The sequence below is a fragment of the Terrapene carolina genome, unplaced genomic scaffold (assembly GCF_002925995.2).
Source record: "Terrapene carolina triunguis isolate 2854851 unplaced genomic scaffold, T_m_triunguis-2.0 Scaffold88, whole genome shotgun sequence".
Classification (NCBI taxonomy): domain Eukaryota; kingdom Metazoa; phylum Chordata; order Testudines; family Emydidae; genus Terrapene; species Terrapene triunguis.
In genome coordinates, this window is record NW_020664439.1 from 8,389,152 (window position 1) to 8,411,261 (window position 22,110).

Genomic DNA, 22,110 nt, shown 5'->3' on the forward strand with positions numbered 1-22,110 from the left:
TGTTCCTGGTCCTGTTGGGATCCGGGAAGCGGGCAGGCAGACGGAAAGGACCTCCCCCAGCCTAAGGGGAGGATCTACAACAGGGATCTCAAACTCAAATGACCACGAGGGCCACATGAGGACTAGTACATTGGCCCGAGGGCCGCATTTACTGACACCTCCCCCCCCCCCCGCCGCCCTCGGCACCGCCTCCACTCCACCCCTTCCTTGAGGCCCCGCCCCTGCCCCGGCTCTTCCCACCCCTTCCCTGCCCCCATTCCAACCCCTTCCCTGAAATCCCCAACCCAACTCCGCCCCCTCCCTGCCCCCAGGGGGTGCAGGAGGGGTGAGGGGTGTGGCAGGGGGCTCAGGGCAGGGGGTTGGGGTGCAGGAGGGGTGCGGGGTGCGGCAGGGGTTCAGGGCAGGGGGTCGGGGTGCAGGGTGCAGAAGGGGGCTCAGGGCAGGGGGGGTCGGCTGCAGGAGGGGTTCGGGGGGCGGGCTCTGGCCCGACTCGCACCGGGGGCAGGGCAGGCTCCCTGCCTGTCTGCCCTGCCCCCGCGCCACTCCGGGAAGCCGGTGGAACCTCGGGAAGGAGGGGCGCAGGGGTGTGTGTGGCTGTTGCTTCAGGCACCGCCCCCAGCAGCTCCCATTGGCCGGGAATGGGGAACCACGGTGCGGGAGCGGCTGAAAATTGCAGGGTATACGCCCCAAGATACTATGTCCAGCACCCAGCGATCTGAGGTGACCCGTGACCAGACTAAACAGTAGGGACGAAGGCGGTCGAGGAAAGAACAAGGTGCATCTGGGGAATTGACTGGGGCGTCGCTCTCAAGCGCACCGTCAAAATGAGCTCCCGGGATGCTGGCCCCCGCGATGCTTCGCTGGGCCGGACGGGGCTGTGTGGGTGAGTGGGAGGAGGAAGGGTGGTGATGACTAAAGCTCGTGTCTCTATCACTTCTCCTTGCAGATCCTTGACGCGGTGGCCGGAACTGTTTCTGTGCAGACTGCGGCATATGCATGTCCAGCGAGCAAAGGGTGGCCCAAGTGTCCTTTAACCCATGCAACCTCACATCAGTCTACTCTGAAAAGAGACCGTTCCCATCGAATGGGAGGTCCTGGATAGCGGTCTGCATCTCTTGGGATAGGCCGGCGGTCTGAAGCCAGGAGCTGTGCCTCATGACCACTGCTGCCATGACCACCCTAGCCACCGCGTCCCATGCCATCTGGAGAAAGCACCTCAGTGCCCTCCTCCACCAGGGTGCCGAATTCCTAGGCCAGACCCTGAGGGAGGGACTCCTTGAACTTACAGAGAGAGTCCCATAAGTTAAAATTGTACCTGCCCAAGAGGGCCTGATGGTTCGCCACCCAGAATTGCAGGCTGGCTGTTGAATAAATTTTTCTCCCCAAAAGGTCCAGTCTTTTGGCCTCTTTATTTTTGGGAGTTGAACTAGTGTGCCCCTACTTGTCCTTTTCATTGGCCACAGAGACAACCAGCGAGCCCAGAGGTGGGTAGGTATAAAGGTACTCGAACCTTTGGCCAGGACAAAGTACTTCTTTTTGGCCCTTTTGGAGGTGGGATGGATGGATGATGGGGTTTGCCAGAGGGTCTTGACAATTTTCAGGACCCCGTCGTGCACTGGTAGTGCAACACGTGCCGGGGTAGAGGCGGAGAGGACATTGAACAAGGTGTCCACCTGCTCTGCCATCCCCTCCCCCATCCCCTCCACCTCTAGGCCCAAGTTCTCGGCCACCCGTCGAAGCAGGGCCTGGTGTTCCTTAAAATCGTCTGGCCCTCGAGGGCCCCATGACTGCCTCATCCAGGGATGAGAACGACAATTGTACCGCCGGGGTAGGCTCTGGGTCATCATCCCTCATGGGGGAAAGGGGTGGTTTTGGGGTGGGTGCTGTCTCCTCTAGCCCGACCTCCGAGCAGGTCTCATGCACGGAGCCCGGTGCGGTCAGCTGTTGCTCCGAGGCAGCAGCAGATGAGCGGTGTGAAAGGGGCATCATCATCACCAGCATGTCCCAGGCACTCCAATAAGGCCACTGCGCTGGCCACGCTGCCAAGGTGGCGCCGTAGACATTGATGCGGCATCAGATGCCCATTCGCACCGGTGGAGTCTGGGCGGAGGGCTGAACTGCCTTTCTGTGCCAGAGGAATCCCCTTCCGGTGACCACGGTGGGGCCATCAATGTCTGTGTCTGCCTGCTGACCGTCGCTGCCGGAGACAGGTGTTTGGAGTGGGAGGATCGGTGCCAGTATCGAGGGGACCAGTGCCAGGGCTGGGGGGACCAGAATCACGATGGAGAGCACTCCCATGGGGCATGCGACCAAGATCTGTGCAAGGAGGACAACCGGTGCCAATGGAATGGAGACTGGTGCCTCCCCCAGGCGATCCGTGTCGAGATGGCGGGGACCACGATCATGGTGCCAGTGACTGAGGGCGAGCCCCAGAGGATCTGGGCTGCGACGCCAGAGATCTGAGGTGCAGAGATGGAGAGCACTGCCTTACTTTGGGAGATCGATGGTGCTCCACTGCCCCCTCAGTGGGTGGCTTGCTCTGGTGGGGAGCCTTTGCCACTTCCTGCAGTACAGATGGTGCCGGCAGCGCAGGCAGAGGCCTCTGCTCCCTCAGCGCCAGGGGAGCTTGGGAAGGCATCGATGCCATTAGAAGTTTGGGTCCCGTACTACTCCTGGGAGTCAGTGGTTGATCCTTTAAGGGGCTAAGGGCCCCAACTGGGGTGGCATGTCCACATGGCTCCAGAGTGGCAAGGCGGCCCAAACTGGGTCCTTTGACCGATGCCCCATGGCTTTTCTTGCCCAGTGCCAGGGAGTCGTGGTTCTTAAGTTTTCTTTCTGGACATTGGCAATGGGGAGCAGTGCGGGGCGGAGCCTGATACCAGGGGCGTGCTGCATACTGAGGCACAAGGCGAGTGTTGGCGGGATGGCTTGGAAGCCGGACGAAGGGCAGTCTCCATGAGGAGAGCCTGCAAACAAATATCCTGCTCTGAGTCCTGGATCGAAAATTTTTACAAATACGACATTTGTCCTTCACATGTGATTCCCCCACGCACTTGAGGCAGCTGCTGTGGGGGTCACTTACAGGCATAGGTCTGTTACAGTCCACGCAGGGCTTAAACCCCAGAGACCAAGGCATGCCCCACCTAGGGCGAAATCCCCACTGGGACTCTTACCTTCTGACTCCTAACTACACTCAACTACTTAACACTAACTACTATAAACTACTATTTACAAGGCCCTAAGGCTCAAAGTCAGAAGAGACAAAACCGCTAGCCCTTGCTATGCAAGGAAAGGCACTCCAACTAACCATCACGGGAGTAAGAAGGAACTGAGAGGTCATAGGGTTGGCGCAGCACTCAAGGGGGCACCACAGCTGGACCTACAGATACCGCTAATGCTAAATCTCCAATGACTGTGCATGTGGGCACGCGCACACCTAGAATGGAATGGACATGAGCAAGCACTCGAAGAAGAATTTTGTATTCCTCACAAATATAGGTTACTAATGTTGCCAAATACATTACTCAATTGTCAAATCATCCCCTTCTCTACATTAGCAAAGAGAAATACCACATTCCTTCCAGAAAGTGCACATTAAGATACATGATAAATGGCTAAAATATCTATATTATCTTAGGCATTTTATTTTAAAATATTTTTAAAATGAAGTGCCATAATGTCATTTAATCTATTTTTCTCTCATCTTTATTTCAAATAAAAAACATATTCTAAGTAATGTGGACCTGTCAATTCATTTCCTACAATTGTTTAGGCATTGACTTGTGGTGAGCATACCCCAAAGCCCCTTCCCTACATTCTCATTTTTATGGGTAAATATATACCAGTTTAAATATTCTTAACATACTAAATAAAAACAAATCAAAAGCTTAAGTGAACAGTAGACATGCAAGAGCATATTGGAATGAATAAACAATGTGAGAGAATTCATGTGTACAAAAGAATGCAAGTGGGTGAAGAATGAGTGGGTGATGCATATGACTAGTCTGGAGTTCACTGCTGTAAACCATTCAACTGCAAGTTTAGAGGGTGAAAATCAAATTACTTTAATAGCTTCAAGAGTAACTTAAGGCATGTTGGAAAGAAGGATATAATGGAAGAAAATAGATCTTCCAGAATAGTGCATATGTTCTCCTTAGGCTCTTTGCTACCTAGCCCCTGGGGCAACATGTTAACTGGGCTGTCCAATCAAAAGGGCCACATGATGAGTAAAGTCGACAGAAGTTGTTGTTGATGGTGATGGTGGGGGGGGAAAAAGGGGTTTCCACATAGTGGATGAATGGGTTTCCCAGTCTCCTAAAAAAGCTTAAAAGTTTTATAGTTAGTAAGTGGTGGAGTACCAGATTAGATTCAGATACTAATCGGAACACATGTTTATATTGTGATCATTATGCTCCATAAAATATAGTTGATTTTTAGCACAAACATTTTAAAAGTAAATAGTTTCTCTTTCAAATTATTAGTATGGTAGGTTAGTACGATAGCTTACTATAATACTGCCAATTATATCCACAGATGACAGATACAATCTTAGTGTGATGGTCTCTAAAATCACAAATGCCATTCAATGCATGGTTCCAGTAACAGTAAATTTTAAATTAAAGCAAGCAGACATACTGCAGCGAGCATCTGGTTCTCTGTTACATAGCGTGTTGGATCTGTTAAAGCTGTCTGGGTCTGTATAGTTTTGCCCTGCCCACTGCAATAGTAAGCTTTTTTGAGTACACAGAAGGTCTAGGCAAAATTCCAAAAAAATATATAGAAATCCATTATTTTTGCTACATTTACACTTTTAAATCAGTCTGAGATACAGAAATATTATGATGACTATGAAATCCATATACTTTTCCTATACAAAGTTACAAACAACATCGTTCCACAACTTAAAAATGTAAATGGCCTATAGCTATCTAGCTATTACTAGATAGCTCCATAACAGAGGAGGATCTCACATTATAATCACCTCAGAAAAAATAAACATTTCATTCAGAAACCAGAATTCCACAAGTACCAGTTCATCTCAGTAACTCAGAGGATATAGCAACTGAATTCAGGGCAATTATATACTCCACTAATATTAAACACTGACAAAGTATAGTTTTTTAGTCATGAATCCAATTGTGCATTGCTATGCAAATTGAGGAGATTCATTCTAAAGCTATCACACACATTTCTGCCTATTTTCAACAAGCATTACAGGACTAGGATTCTATTTGGGATGATGTGAAAAACGTAGACATATGAATTACAGTAATAAAACAGACTCGTATACCTATATATCTGACATTGTGTCATCCTCATTTTAGTTTCAATTTGTTTGGCAAAATGCAATCTTTGTTTGATATTAACATCAAAACTTGAAGCCCCTAATTATCTCTATAGCAGCTTTAGGAACAGCTTACTCAAGCAAGTAGTCTCACTGAAGTGAGTGACACTATACTTTGTAGCAAGATATTTAATTGAAAATTAATTATTCTCTTCAATAACTATATATCAGCTGGTTTGAACAATCCGTTTTTCACAAAGTTCCAAAGGTTTTACCATCTGAAAAAGTACAGTCAATCTGAATCTAAGTTTTTGGACTTGCAGTTTTAATCAAGGCCCTGATCCTGGAAATGCTTAGGCACATGCTCAAAGTTGACCAGATGTATGTTTTTAGGATCACGGCCTAAATCTGGGACATGGAGAGAACTAAAGAAACCATGGAGGGGAATAAAACAATTTTAATTTAATTAATTAATTGATTAATATTATTATAATTATTATTATTATTATTTTTAATTAATGGAGATATCCCATCTCCTAGAACTGGAAGGGACCTTGAAAGGTCATCGAGTCCAGCCCCCTGCCTTCACTAGCAGGACCAAGTACTGATTTTGCCCCAGATCCCCAAGTGGCCCCCTCAAGGATTGAACTCACAACCCTGGGTTTAGCAGGCCAATGCTCAAACCACTGAGCTATCCCTCCCCGCCACTGAGCTATCCCTCCAACTCTGTCAATCTTATTTCTCTTTTGCATCCTTGGGCTTGTCTACCACTGTCCTTTCCAATTGGTGGTGGATTATGGAGACATCCTCTTAGAAGTAATTTGAAAGCTTTGTTAACTCAGAGAGGATTCAAGCACGCTATCTGCCTGAAGTTTTTTGAGAAACAAGTGCTTGGGAACTGGTTTTTCATGTTTAACTTTTAAATTAGTATTAAAATCTGTCTCGAGACATAGGTTCTTTGAAAGCAAAAGAGTTATGGCCCAGGTCCACAAAGGTATTTAGGCTCCCAACCTCCACTGAAATCAATGGCCTAAATGCCTATTTTTATAAACCAAAGTTTAGCACAACACTTCAATGTTTCTGTGTACAAGAAAAATTTTGCTCATGATTTGCCTGGCATATTTTTACATTGCCTTTGCCATTTGCCTTACCTGAGCAACATCTTCAAGTTTGTTCCATTTTATAGACAGCAGCAGTTTTGGCAGTGATTGTGGAAAATTCTCACGACAGTCATACCGCAAAGTCCAAATAAGATCCATTTCATTTTCGCATAGTTGAGTCAAGGGGTCCCTTTCCATGATTTCTTTTAGTTCAATATAGAACTTCTTGCCACCTCGACCCTAGGTAAATTAAAGTTAGCAAAGTAAGTTCAAGAATTACCAAATTTATGTTATACAGGATGCAGACTGACTAGCTTGCTCTAATAGTCTATGATAAAGCTATATTAGAAGAACAGTAGTATTAAGTGACCTGGATTCATTTCTTAGATCACAGTGGGATGATTATCAGGCTTTTACTTCAGACCTCAAATTTCTGGTGATGGTAGAACATATTTATACAGCAGAATCTAAATTCAATTTACAAAAGTATTTGAAAAAAATTATACTTCTGTGATAAACAACACTAGATGGCGATATTGCTGTTTTCCTATTTAAATGGGGGAATTCTTGTTTTGACAGCAAGTATTTTTCCCATTTATTTGTCAGCTAAATAGTGTCATGGCATTGTAAGGGTAAAAGTCAAATTAAAATCAAATGTTAAGGATGCACTTCCAACTATAACAAAAAAAGACTGGTTTTGTATGTAAATACTAACACACATTATGTTTTCTAATACAGATTTGTTTTATTCTCACAATTCTCATTTTAACGCAGAATCAAAAGAAATGTAGGGCAGGAAGGGACCTTTAGAAGTCATCTACTATCCCCCAGCACTGAGGCCGAATTAAGTCTACACAGACCACCCCTGAGAGGTGTTTTTCTAACCTGTTCTAATCCTCTAATGACAGGGATTCCATAACCTCCCTAGGTGACTTGTTCCAGTGCTTAACTATCCTATGTCAATTATCATCATAGGTTAAAAGTTAACGTAACTTTGATTACTAGAACTTGGAAATTAACATTACTTTTAAAAATTAGGTTTACTAAGAACAAAACTTCATTTAAAAGACACACTGGTCACAGGATGCATCCTTACTATGCAAACTGCAAGGAAAGAAATAAAGCTGACCACCATAATTTGAAAGCCATATAGACACATAATTAAATGTAATAGAAGTTCCTGCTTCTAGACAAAGATGTACTCTGTGCAAAGACATTGATAATCTATTTTCACTGTGTATTATATGAAGCTCTGAAGCAACCTGAAAACTTGAGCAATTAGTATGGAAACTTCCTTGGATCTTGTGAAATTAGAGTGGATTCAGATTTTTTTAAGTGGTATTCTTTTTGCATGAAAACCTTTTTGCTTCCTTGTAAAAGTTCAGTTAAAATTATAGGCCAAATTGAAGACAATATTGTTTATGTATCGTAAACAGTTTCACTTCATAGTAACATTCCGTAGAGAGTTCCTAGTTGACAAAATAATTCAAATGCTACATACATTATTACTTTCAAATTTAGTTCTTACTAGAAAGGATGAGTGCCTGAGCCTTACATTGTGCTGAAAAGTTTTAAGTAAATATCTTCAAGCAAAAATATCATTTAAGAATAAATTGTTTAAGAGAACAGACTTAAAATAGCTGGTGTAATTGAAATGTTTGTTTAGTGAGCTAAGAAAAGTATGTACTTTGTGCTTATGTCAAAATATACAGTAAACGAGAAAGTCTTGAAAAGAAAGTGATTTTGTAACTGAAAGCTTTATTCAAGAAAGCAGTTTTCATGTTTCTAAAAGATAATAAATAAAAGGTCTTGATTACAAATAACATCAAGTTGACATTCTGCTGTGTAAGTGATAATCTCATTTACATATTCAGTTGCTTGTAACAAAACACGTTATGAGTTTTCAGTGTTTCTGAACACTACAAAATGTTTAAAGTGCTCTATTCAGTGTTATTTACACTTGATGTACTTGTTGACTAACTTCTGTATTCTAAAACATCATACAGTTCTTACTGTAGATCAGTAAGTAGAACAGGTACTTTCCAGTAACAGACTGTAGAACTAGCAGGGTTGTAGTTTTCTGTATTTTTTTTATTTTTTCCCCTCAACATTAGGCAGGTATGTATTAAGAAAGCAATTTCAAGTTAAAGACTTCATATTAAAAAGTACAACCTCTGTTCCAGAACTGTTCACCTCCTTCAGAAGATCAAATATTTCCACTCCACAGGTATACAAAAAATTAAGGAATTTATTGTTGTCAAAGATCAATCCAGCTCAAAAATGGTCAGTATTGGGAAGCTTCTGACAACCAGACAGATTATCTTGCTACAACTAACTATTAATTACATTTGTATGCTGTATGAAACCAAATTTCAGACATGGATGAGGTATAATCCATGAAATATATTCAGCCACAGCATCCCTTGTCCACTCTGTAGCCTGACTAATGTCCAATACAAAGAATATATGCTTGATTTGAAGGAAATGCTAACTCCCACAAAAGTGGGTGGTCATTTACAAACAAACAACCTAAAAAACCTAGAGGGTTTTAATGTTACCTGAATACATATATTTATTTTCTATTAGAATAATACAAGCATAAAGTGACAGAGAAATAGGATATTGGGATTTTCTAATTTTGAAGATGCTATTTTCAGGTTGGATACTTACTGCCATACCAGCATTCTCACTGCTTTTTGCAATCTCAGCTGCCTTTTCAAGTATCTGCAAAAGGATAATAGTTTAAGCATTAGATTGAAATAAAGAATTGGTCTACATTTTGAAGGAAAAATGTTATAAAGGTTAAGTGGTGAAATGATACAGCAAAAGTTCTCTCTTTAGTTAGAGAACTGATTATTTACCCATATTTGTTAATTCTTTATACTGTAAGTGTGGTATACAAATGTGTTTATGTATCATATTATATCACAACCTTATGTGTATTATTACTCTTCCATAAAATGTCTTTTTATGAATATAGATAGCTAATTTAATAAAAAACAGATTCTGGTCTAGAAAACTCAGTATAGTATGCACAAAGGAGTGCTACATACCAGCTACCCATGTGAAAAATGCAAGTACTAGTGGAATGCACCTAAAGCAAAAGGATTTCTCAGGCAATTTGGTGTTCTCTGAAGATGGTATCCTTGCATAAATCTATGTTCTTTGGTTCCACTTCAGGGCAAGGAAGTACAATATTGTCCCCTCATCTTTACAATTATACATGTGAATTAAATCTGTGAAAAGCTGCAAGTTAATATTCTTGGAGACTGATGCCCTCTACCTATCCACAAAACACATCTTCTATAATGTCAGCTTCCCTACACTGTCCCTTCAGTAATCTGTACTTCAATTTCCACGTCCACCCAATTTTTGGTGGCTGTGCTCAGTGCTCAACACCTCCAAAATTATTGTCAAGTAGTGTCCATCGTATGAGATGTTCTGTGATTTAGATACCTATCCCCAGAAGTGAAAGTAAAAGCCAGTCCGGTCCGGCGTAGCAGCAAGAGGCGGTATGCCGTGCCGGACCGGCTTCCCCAGGCTGGCGATTTAAAGGGCCCGGGGCTCCCTGCAGCGGCCAGAGCCCCGGGCCCTTTAAATCACCAGCGGAGCTCTGCCGCCACTACCCCGGGGCTCCAGCAGCTGGGCTCGGGCGGTGATTTAAAGTGCCCGGGGCTCCCTGCCGCCTGAGCCCGGCTGCCGGAGCCCCGGGGTAGCAGCAGCAGGGCTCCGGTGATTTAAAGGGCCTGGAGCTCCGCTGCGATAGCGCCGGCCAGAGCCCCGGGCCATTTAAATCGCCCCTGCAGCTGTTAGCTTGGGGGTGATTTAAAGGTCCCGGGGCTCCCAGTTGCAGCCGGAGCCCTGGGGCCTTTAAATCTTGATTTAAAGGCCCCGCCTCTTCCGGTTGAGGCCCCGCCTCTTCCAGTTGAGGCCACACCCCCTGTTTAGGACTCCAGCGTACCGGTAAGTCCTTTAACTTACTTTCACCCCTGCCTATCCCACTGCAAATTAGATTGAGACCTCCAACCTATTTTGCATAGTTCACTGAACATACAGTAACAACATTTGGTTTTTACTGACCTGGGCTGGATTTGAATCAACAGCACTTATTCCTTTACAAATATCCTGAGCCATTCTGCACCCAAGCACAAACAGTACTTTGAAAGTTAGAAATGGCACCATGAAGGTGGCAGCCCTGAGCCAGGGGAAGGAGATAGTGGATCATGTCTTGCCCAACATATTATATATATATATATTTTTACTTAAAGCCAGAAAAGCTTTGATTGACACATCTCAGTGGAACAATGCATATAACTATGAGCAGGTAACTTATCCTCTCTAGGTTATTTAATAGTTCTCCTTCATAGACCGTATTCAGTATAAGAAAGCTGTGTATTCAAACCAGATGTTTTTCATATTTAAAAATATCTAAAGATTACATCAGCAATCAGCTTATAGAAGCAATCAAATACATAGTCTTTCTTTAAAAGTATAATCAACATCCACTGTACAATTATTATAGGTGGAGCCAGTAGCAGTGCCTATAGTTAAGGCTGCCTGATGCTTTCTATTATAAGATTCTGTTTTCAGTTGCATGCAACTTTTCCAAATTGCTTGGGTTGAAATTTTCAATAGTGGGTCTCTGCCTGATGTTGAGTTTTTTGTTTTGAAAGTTTCAGCAAAAATGGTTCAGCCATTTCCCAGAGCGAAATTAAGGGGAAAATACATCTTTGGCCATGTTAAAAATATTTTTATCATTTTATTGAGAAGCTCTTGCACCTTCATGCTTTGGGGGTGGTCTTGGAATATGGCAGGCATGGGCCTTTTGCTGCATCTATGGAAAACCTCCCACTCAAATTATAAACCTTTGGGGGGAAAAACAAAAAACAAAAAACAACACACCTCAGTTTGCACATGCTCAGTAGAGCCTTGTTAGAGTTTGGCAGCTAACTTCTCCAAAGGTTTTATCTGTACTGAGCAAACTCTGGCCTAGTGCTGCAATGGCAGGACATTACCTATAATTGTTGCTCCTGGCAGTCACAAGGCTACTCTGATTCAAATACAGAGAGGACAGGAGCCAGACAGGGGCTGGCAACAGCAGAGAGAGAGAGAGAGAGAGAAGTTTGGAACAAAGAGTTGGGAGAGGGGAGAAAATGGAATAGGAGCTGATGGGGTGAATGGAAGCTAGTATGATAAAGGGAAAAGCAAGGGGAAGATTGAGATCATACAAGGAGCCGGGGGAAGGGGCGGGGGGGGGGGGGGGGGGCAATGGATGAACCAGTGCAGTTTAGTGAAGAAAGTCCTTATCTGTAGGGTCCCTGCCTCTTTTGTTGCAGAAACTGGAAGGGAACTAGTGAAGGAGACAGGGGTTTGCAGGAAGAGAAAAGCATGGTCTTATGGTTAAGGCTGCTGAATGCTGCCCTAGAGAATTGGATTCTATCCCTACCTCTGCCACTGAGTTCTTATGTGATGCTCAACCAGTCACATACTACAAAACTTTCACAGGTGGCCACTGTGTTCCCTCCATTTTCTGGACACTTCTAATTTGCAGAAGTGCTAAGCACGTACAATGGCTACTACGTTCAATGGGGGCTCTGCTCTGAATATATAAAGTGCCATAAAATGCTAAGTGCTCTGAAAATCAGGTCCTAGGCATCTAAAATTGGGCAGTCAAAATTAGTGCACACTTTTGACCTTACTCTCTCTCTGTGCTTAGGTCCCCATCTGTAAAATGGGGATACTACTACCTTCTCACTTCACAGGAGTGTTGTGAAAAGAAATCCATCAGTTTTTGTGAAGCACTCATAATACAGTGATGAGTGCTATAGAAGAGCCTATGAAGAAATTAATAATTTTGTCCTCATAGCAGGATTTGAACAGTGTGCAATAAATAAGGCATGATGCCACATTTGAACAATGAGGATAAAAGAAATATCAGATTGTCATTCATTGAACACCGTCCATTCTGTGAACTGAATAAGGAAGGGGCCCTGTGGAAATAGTAGTATGTGATAATGGAATTAAAGACTGTATCAATGTGTATGCATAGCAGGGCTGAATTCAAGCAGCACAGCCAACCTTCTTAATTCTGGCATTTCCTATCTTTTGAGCGCTTGACTTTGCAACCTTAACATGCTTTTAATGCAATTTGTGGGTAATTTCACCTATAAACTCCACCACAACACAATAAATAAAACACAAGATACAATCATCTCAAGAAAAGTGGTGAGAGCTCGACTTCCCAGCCCAGAAATAGATCCTAGAGAGCAGATGAGGCAAATCTGGATTAGTGTTGTGACTCAGGACTCAGTTCCAGTGGACTTCTGAATTAATTCTACTTAAATACAGTCTAACATTTACAGCAGACACATGATTAACAACATTAAATAATTAGCTGCTGCTTCAGCGAAGATGGCTAAAGTGAAGTATCAATTTGCATCTATAATGAGGATCTTTGTATATTCTACTAACAGGTGGACTGATGTTATGATCATATATATATATATATGAATAAATAAATCAGAGAGACAGAGAGAGAGAGTTAGTTTCATCTTCAGGATCTGTGACTCTCAAACCACGATCACACATCTAATTAAGGGTATTCTGTCTAATGCCCTCAACCAACACTGAAAACTGGAACAATTAAAACAAATTATGTATTTGCTAAATCTTACTTGCAAATTTAAACAAATATTGAGGGTCCAAATCCTCAGCTGGTATAAAACAGGTAGCTACAAATATAATTAATGCCAGCTGAGGATATGGCCCATTGTCTCCATCACTTTGGTCCAAAGGGGCCTTCATTCAAAGAGGGGAGCTTTATTGCTTCACAAAAAGATTAATTACTATACCATCCTGATCTCAGCAATTCATCCTCAGCAGCTCTGATCTCAGTTCATTCTCAATATTGGAACTAAATATCTGAAGCAAAATATTTTGATGCTTTCAGTTTCCCATTGATGTTACAAAACATTACTCAACTCTCGAGAATTAAAAGCAGCAGAAAGTTTTGAGCAACCAAGAACCACCATAAAAGTACTTGTATCTAAGTTCTCCAATACTGAGTGCTTCCAGCAACCTTTCTTCTACCAGCTGTGAAATCACTTCACATAAAAGCACTAGAATTTCCCTGAGTTTGATGTACAGAATTGCTCAGGTACAGTTGAAGAAGAGGATAAAGTTCCCCAACAAGAGTTATGACAGACAGGGGAATATTATCAGTCGTATTATCACACTAAACCACTGTGACTATATAATGTACTGCACTCAATAAAATCCTCTGACCACATTTATGACAATGTTTGAACATGCCTGAATATTTGAATTTTCAATTGTAAGTAATTAAAAGCACAAAAGAAAAACTGAACACAGAAACAAAAATATTAACTAGTAAAGGTAGTATATATTCTAAATTATCTCAGGAACACAAATACATATGAGTTTAAATATTTTTTGAAATAAATGTACACAAGCTAATTAACAGAAAAAGAACAAGTATTATAATTAAAAGGTGATAAAATTGCCAAATATTTTTAAACAAGAGAAATAACTTCTTCAGGAATCGGTAATAAGATTTCCCACTACTGTCAGGAAAATGGTACCAATTGCTTAGTGCTGCGAAACTGCACTTATATTATTATTGTCACCTGGGATCAGCTTTATTGGCTGGTTTGTGAATAGACTAGCTGTTCTAGTATTTACACTTGCATCAGTTGTACTCTGAACACACACTTACATATACTTCCTGTCCCTAGGCAGATATTCTTATTTGTATCTGTGACATTGTATAGTACAACTAAAGGTAATTTTGTTCAAGAGCAAACTAAAGAAGTGTTTCAGTGTAGAAACAGACATAAAAAGTGTATTTCTCCAGAAAAGGATTTTAACTGTTGAAGGGAACAGAGAATGGATAAAATATAGTCTTAAACGTGAAATGTCAGATCCTTTTCAGTCCTGATTAAGTACAGTTTGATATCACTGAATGTGTTTATACTGAGGTTTACAGAAATGCAACTGTGATATATTATTGTCAAAGGCAGTTGTAATATTAAAAATAGACAGTGTTTTTTCTGACACTCAAAACAATATGCACTAGAAGTGCAGAATGTTTAAAAAATTCTGTTCAACATGTTCTCTAAAGATATGGAAGCCAGAATACTGAGGTTTACTTATATGTTCCAAGTTTTAGTAACTACAATATGTAAACTAAAAGGCAGGAAGGGTGGATTTAATCAAAAGCCAGTGTTAAACGGGAAGAAAGTAAATACCAGATAGCCATTTATATACTAGCATTCATGGCTTCTCTTTATTTAGTGTATTATATCTTACCTTATCAAAGGGAGGGTAATAAATAGGCAGTTTTGAATATTCTTGAAATTTAATATGCAAAGCCGTTGCATTTTCAGTGTAAGGATTAGTTCGTACTGTTCCCATTGGATTCAACATTTCTTCAAGTTCATCTAAAATATCAGAACAATTTATGTTATAGTACAAAGTGTCTTTGGATAAGGCAGCAATGCCATGAGAAACTGCTTCCTGTGTTGATTGTAAAAATATACATAGCTGTTCACAGAGGGCCAGATTCTCTCCTACTTTGCAATGGATCTCTGGCACAATCTGTTCCTAACATCAACATGTCTGATGCCCAAGAGGATCATCCATTGAAAGGAAGACAGGTTACAGAACCAGCTTGGCTCTTATGACACTTCCACTTGTTACTGTTTCAGAAAATGGAAGGTGGGCAGTAAAAATTGTCCCTATAGCATGCCAATCTCTAGCTGCAGTTTCAGCCCCATGGATAGATTAGGTTCCCATAACTTTGTCCAAGTGGGAATGACCCAGCATCTAACAGGAGTTCTAAGCCACTGAAGACAAGAGTGCCTCGTGTTGCTGAATTGCTTCTATAATGAAAGAGCAAGATTAATAAGCTCAAAAGGGCATTTTGTCCAGTTTTCCTCACGCAGATGGAAGGTGACTACGATGTGGGGCTTTATGGGAGAGAGCAGCACAAGTCAGGAAAGCACAAGGATGTCCTTAGGACTTTGGATGTTCTATTTCTGGTTCTGTCACTTATTTAATGCAAGCCTTTGAGCAATTCATTTCTCTGTACCTCATTTTCCCCATTGACAAAATAGGCATAATAGTTACCTACCTCACAGGTGGGTTGTGAGGTTTAATTAGTTTCTTATAAACACAGATCCTTGGAATAAAAAGTCTCCCCAAAACTTCAGAGGCAATTATAAGTAGTTGGGATTTACTGACAGAGGCTATTCTATGCACTTCGCTTGTTCAGCATAAACCACCACATTATAATTCCCATTTTCCACAGAAAAGGTTACTGAATTAAACAAAATAAACGGCCAAATCCTCAGCAGCTATAAACTGGCATAGCGCTGATCCTCAATCCAGCCAAGACAATTTACACCAGCTGCAGATCTGATCCAGAATGAATATCTTTAGCATGATTTTTAAAATAAATATTTAAAAGCTGCCCTTATTTAATTAAAGAAAAAAATGTATAGATCAAAATTAATGTAGATTAAGCTCTCTAATTTGCCGGAACAGATTCTCTGTAATATATATATATATATATATATATATATATATGACATGATAATGCAATTAACTTTGAGTTAATAAAAACCACATGGACTGAAATTTATTATAACAACATTTGGTCCACTGAAATATACAGGTTGTTTATAAAGCAATATGAAATTTAGGTGCCACTCTTCATTCTAACCAAAACAATCATCTGCTTTTTATGGCATAGGAATCTGAACCAACAAAAGCAATGAAAATATAATGGCATCTTAAAGATGGCAAACATTATAAATTGCTAGAAATAACAGTCATTGCCTTTTTTAAAGGGTCCTTATTCAGTAATGGATAACACTTCAAGGATAGAACGGATTTCCAAACTAAACAAGAAACATCCCCAAGAAATTTGGTATTTTTTTAAAGAAGGATTGAAGAAAACTGTACAGAAGTTTAACAAACACCAGACTAAGGAGACTGCATAGAATATCAGAAGGAAAGCAGAGGGGACATAGACATATTTTATGCAATAATAATGTTAGCTCTCTCTTTCCCTATTTGGAACAGTGATAATGGCAGGCAAAAACAATTAATATTCCATTATCCTAAATTAATGATGTTCTGGGGGGGAGGGATAGCTCAGTGGTTTGAGCATTGGCCTGCTAAACCCAGGGTTGTGAGTTCAATCCTTGAGGGGGCCACTTGGGGATCTGGGGCAAAATCAGTACTTGGTCCTGCTAGTGAAGGCAGGGGGCTGGACTCGATGACCTTTCAAGGTCCCTTCCAGTTCTAGGAGATGGGATATCTCCACTATTTCTTTCTTTCTTTCTTTCTTTAGTCTCATGAGTACTCTAAGGTATACGGCAAATCCCAGGATTACAAATCAAACCTTACCAGGAAATGATGTCCAACTGTGCAGTAAGAGGTCTCCACTCTTCAACTGTCCTTTAAAATCAAATACCATGGTATTTACCCAGGCTACAGGATAGTGCTGTTGAAGGAAAGACTTTATTGTTTAAATGGAACCTAACAATAAATCTGAAACTTTAAAATAGTAAATGACACAAAACTAGAAAAATAAAGAGTAAAAAAAATTGTTCTAGACTAAGACACTGATTCAGGAAAGCAATTCAGCACATGCTCAACTTTCAGCATGTACCTAAGTCCCATTGTCTTTAGTTCAATATTGAAAGTTAAATATGTGATTTTCTGGATCAGTCTAGAAAAAAAAACCTATCCTGTTCAGAGCTCAAAAGATGTGAATACAATTTCACAAATACTAATAATTTTTAAAGCTTCAGCTCATTAAAGAGACATTGCCAATTACTTTAAGTTTATGGCCTTTTTCTGTGTGTGGGGAGGGCCAAAAGCTTTTACAAAACCCAATAAGAACAGAATATTCCCCTGTATTGGGGAATGTAAACAGCCTTGGTCTGAGTACATGGAAACCATAAACTGAATAGTAAAATGCAAAAAAGTAAACAAAAATGATGTGAAATAAATTAGTTTATTTTTAAAAATCTTTTACTTTGAATATAAGATGACATTAATAATACACGTGAAGATTTTAAAATGTGATTTTCACAATACCCCTTTATTTAAGAAAAAAATTGCTAGAATAAAAAGGATAAAGAAAAAATAAATACTAGTAATTAACAAAAGGAGGAAAAATTATCCTTTTTTGTTTTAAATAAGCTCCCTGAGACTAAACAGTTCATAAATAAGTTGCTTTTTTAACTGAGCACTACTTCAATTAAGGTCACCCACTTTTTTCATTTGTGTTTCAGATTTCCAAGGTGAGAAAATAAAATGCCTATAAATATACTGCTCAGTACATCAAGAGATACATTACGGGAAAACAAATGAAAGCATTACCACTTTTCCAGCTTTCCTGATGGTCTGGTATTTGGAGGGATTAATTGTCTTGGTTGACTTTTTAGTTTTCATTTTATCCATCACAGCATAAACTGCAAAGCACAGCCTAGCCATTCTTGGCAAGTCACAGACATTGATTTCAAATTCCAGTGTTTCATTCCAAACATGTTCACTTCTCCCAGATATTTCTGGACTTACAATTGGCTTACAAAGGAGCTCAGTTCCGTGGAAAAGACCAGCCCTGACATGAACCTGTAATAGAGGTGTGAAAGAAAAGTATCCAAAAACATTCCATGAAGCCAGGAATATTTACTTAAAAACATAAGAGCCGGTTGAAAGTTTTTCTTTGAAATGATTTTCTGATGAAAAAAGCCCTTTTCACAAAATCAAAATTTTCCATGGGAAAATTTTCTTTTTGTCAGGAAAATCAAATTGACAGCTCCAATGTTGTTCTCCTAGAAGGCTCTTGTCATTTCATTTGAAACTGAAAAAAGCTTTCCCAGAGGGCTGCTGAGGCCAAGCACCAGGGCTCTTTGCATCACAGCTTCTCCTCAGCTCCAGGGTTGGAAAGCCCGAGAGCCTGGACACTCAACTTCCCCACCACCCTCCCAGGTCTGACACCACAGAGGCAGAGAGTTCACTGCTTAGCTTCTCCAGCCCTGGAGATAGGGGAGGGAAAGGGAGGCTGAGCACTGGGGCTCTCTGTCTCGCTGGCAGGCTCTTGTCAATTTCACAAGTGAAATGGGCCTTCCAGGCAGGCAGCCAGGAAGCCAAAAACCATACCCATGAGAAATTATGCATTTTGATGTTTTGTCCTGATTTAGAATTAAATTTTTATTTCAAAAACCCAGATTTTTTTTTGCAGGAAGTGATTTCCATATCCTGGCCAGGTCTATTAAAAACACAGAGTGTTTATTAACCTAAAAGCATACACTGTACAGGAAACTAAATCATATCTTGAAAAAAATTACTTCACCTTTGGTGTCTATTACTGTTGGTGCTCACACATAGCTCATGTTGGCAGAATAAGTATTAAACTGAACGTGTAGTGATAAAGTTATATGTATTTAGCTATGTGAAGAAAAGTGCTGACAGTATTTTATAGTTGCTTCTTTTTTGAGCCTATAATGACTAAGAGGACTGACTTCACTTCTTCCCTTTAAAATATTTCCTGGAAAGGAGTCAGGTCCAAAATACTATCCTTGTTTTCTATTTTCTACTTGAATTGAAGGTAAGCCTTTTGTTCTATACAAAGTCCACATGCTAAAGCAAAACTACTACAAAATCTGGATACAAAAAAGTAAACTCCTGGTGGGGTGTTTCCCCCCTTTTTATTCTAAAAATCTTATATATTCCCATTGAAACTGTTGCCTTAAAAACCCATTAGAAAAAAGCAAAAATATATATGTGGATTTACAATTCAGTTCTGGACAGAATTAAATGCATGGTAAGGGTAGTGATGACTTGGGTGAACTTCAAAAAGTTCAGATGCTTATCCAAATTATTCAGGTCTGTAAAACTGTGAAGGAACTCTTAAAGGCTCCCTGGTGAGATTTCTGACAATTCCTTATTTCCGGTCCAGAAAGAAATACCAGGATAACAGCCTCTCCCACAGTATTATGCCACATCCTCTGCAGCAATTGCATGTAAACAGAAATACAATTTTTAAATCAAACTTAAGTTAATCTAATTTTCTTGAACTTATAAACATTTTCTTTTGACTTTTGGGTAAGACCATGTCTAAAGGGACTACAGTGGCACAGCTAGGGCACCATAGCTAATGCTTGCATAACCCAGTAGCATAGATGCAGCCTACACCAACAGAAGGAGATTTTCTGTTGCTGTAGGACCTCACCTCCGTCAGTGCTGGTGGCTAGGTCGACAGAAATGTTCTTCTGTCAACATACTTGCATCTACACTGGGATTATGTCAACCTAAATTTTAAGTGTAGACCAGGCCTCAGAGTTCAGGCTGGTTCTTTCTTTATTTCACCTACTTAGATCTACAACACTAAAAAGGAAATCTAAAGCTGCCTGGTGAGATTTCTGGTAATTCTTTACTTCTAATTAGGAAAACAAATACCAGGTAAACATTCAATATGGTCAGCCACAGAACTCTACTGTCCCAACTCAGACACATGGCAGGGTCTAGAGGAATTGTATTGAGATGGTGTAACCCACACACCTTCTGGATGTGGTGTTTTGTCCCATCTAGTGGCACCGAGACCACTTAAAGAGAGAGTGAGAGATAGCAAAGGCTGTAGAGCAGACTCACTAACAGCCAGTTGGCTTTTAGCTCATGCTGAAGAGGCTCATGCACTAAGCTCCAGAAGTCCCCCACCAACGACCGGGGTCTGTCGGCATTACAAGTGGGGGCTCATCTGGGATTTCAACTGGGAAGTCTTTGAAGCTCAGGTTGCGCCTACTCAGCTAGGGGAAGTATGTAACCCACACACCTTCTCGGTTTGGTGTTCTGTCCCATCTGGTGGCACTGAGACCTCTTAAAGAGAGAGATAAAATGAGTCTGCTCTACAGGCTATTATTGTTGTGGTAGAGGCTCATGATTAAGTCCCTGTTCCTCTCTCTGGGTATGTCTACACAGCAAAGAAAAACCTGTATCTGGCCTGGGCCAGCTGACTTGGGCTTGCGGGTCTCAGGTCATGGGGCTCTCTCATTGCTGACTAGATTTCCGGCTTCATCTTCAAGGTGCTCAATAGCTTGGGCTTGTGTACCTAAAAGATCACCAAAAGCTCTGAGATGAGAACCATGGTCAACAACTCAGCTCCTCAGCCACTATGGAACTTTGTACTATAAAGGCACAGTTCATCTGTGCAGGAGACTGCTTTCTCAGGGGCTGGCTGGAGATTGTGGAATGAACTCCCACATGAATTAAGGGCCTTTACAACCCACATCATCTTCCGTTCCAATTGCAAGCCTTCAATCTCACTTTCTCTCAAGACACAGGAAAATAAAACCTCAAACAAAACCTTACCAAAAACAAAACCCTGAACAGCACACACAATTTTCCTTCTAGGGCAGGGGTGGGCAAACTTTTTGGCCCGAGGACCACATCTGGGTGAGGAAATTGCATGCAGGGCCGGGGCAGGGGGTTGGGGTGCAGGAGGGAGTGCGGGGTGTCAGAGGGGGTACAGTGTGCAGGAAGGGGCTCAAGGAAAGGGGTTGGGGCAGAGAAGGGGTGCGGGGTGTATAAGGGGGCTCAGGGCAGGGTGCTGGGGTGCAGGAGGGGTGTGGGGTGCAGCAGGAGGCTCAGGGCAGGGGGCTCAGGGTGCAGGAGGGGTGTGAGGTGTGGCAGGGGGCTCATAGCAGGGAGTTGAGGTGCAGGGTGCAGCAGGGGACTCAGGGCAGGGAGGTGGGGTGCAGGAGGGGTTTGGGCTCCGGCCCGGCACCACTTACCTGGAGCGGCTCCGGGGTGGCCCCACGCCGCTCCCGGAAACGGCCGGCACCACGTCCCTGTGGTCCCTGGGGGAGAGGGGCAGAGGGCTCCGCGCGCTGCTCTTGCCTGTGGGTACCTCCCCCGAAGCTCCCATTGGCCGCGGTTCCCGTTCCTGGCCAATGGGAGCTTCGGGGAAGGTACCCACAGTCAAGAGCAGTGCACAGAGCCCTCTGCAACCCCTCCCCCAGGGGCCGCAGGGACATGGTGCCTGCCGCTTCCTGGAGCGGCACGGGGCCTGCGGCACCATGGAGGTGGCAATCCTGCAGGCCGGATCCAAAGCCCTGAGGGGCCGGATCCGGCCCACGGGCCATAGTTTGCCCACCCCTGCTCTAGAAAGAGAGAACAAACCACATATGACAGATGATAGTGCACTATTGGAAAGCATTCAGATTCTACAGTGATAAGAGTTGTATAAGAATCTATAGAATAGAGTGGGGTTGTGAAACCAGTGTCAAAATCTCAGTGCAAAACTGGCCTAATCTAATTAAAGAACTGGAACTTCAAAGACAAAACTGAAATTTTAAAACTGTGGAAAAACCAAACAGAGGTTAGAGCCTAGAAGAGGAAGAAGATACTGACATTTGGTCAATAGAAACTACACCTGTGTCTTCCTTATTTTCTAGCATTTAAACTGAAGATATAGAATTGTACCCCAATTCTGTATTTGTGGAAGAGTCTGTCACAATTTGTTATATCAAAGTTGTGAAAAAACAAATAATCCAAAATTACTGAAGTCAGACTTTTTTCTATTTTTAAAATCTAGACTTCTGTTCAGCTTGCTCGCCATGAGTCAAATGTACTTTTAGCATGTTCGGAATCATTTAATCTAAACTTTGTAGTAAACTAGGCCATGAAAAAGCA

General features: G+C 41.8%; 1 protein-coding gene across 2 annotated transcripts in view; it reads right to left on the minus strand.

The window, feature by feature from the left end:
• The window catches only part of PIK3CB (phosphatidylinositol-4,5-bisphosphate 3-kinase catalytic subunit beta), a 213,856-nt gene that overhangs the window by 49,022 nt on the left and 142,724 nt on the right, over nucleotides 1–22,110 (minus strand). For both annotated transcript variants that reach the window (XM_026650133.2, XM_026650134.2), the window contains exons 9-13: nucleotides 17,797–18,048; nucleotides 16,816–16,912; nucleotides 14,713–14,843; nucleotides 9,055–9,108; nucleotides 6,436–6,624 (exon numbers count right to left, since the gene is read on the minus strand). In XM_026650133.2, coding sequence (XP_026505918.1) covers nucleotides 6,436–6,624; nucleotides 9,055–9,108; nucleotides 14,713–14,843; nucleotides 16,816–16,912; nucleotides 17,797–18,048 — 723 coding nt within the window. The remainder of the gene's footprint in view (nucleotides 1–6,435; nucleotides 6,625–9,054; nucleotides 9,109–14,712; nucleotides 14,844–16,815; nucleotides 16,913–17,796; nucleotides 18,049–22,110) is intronic.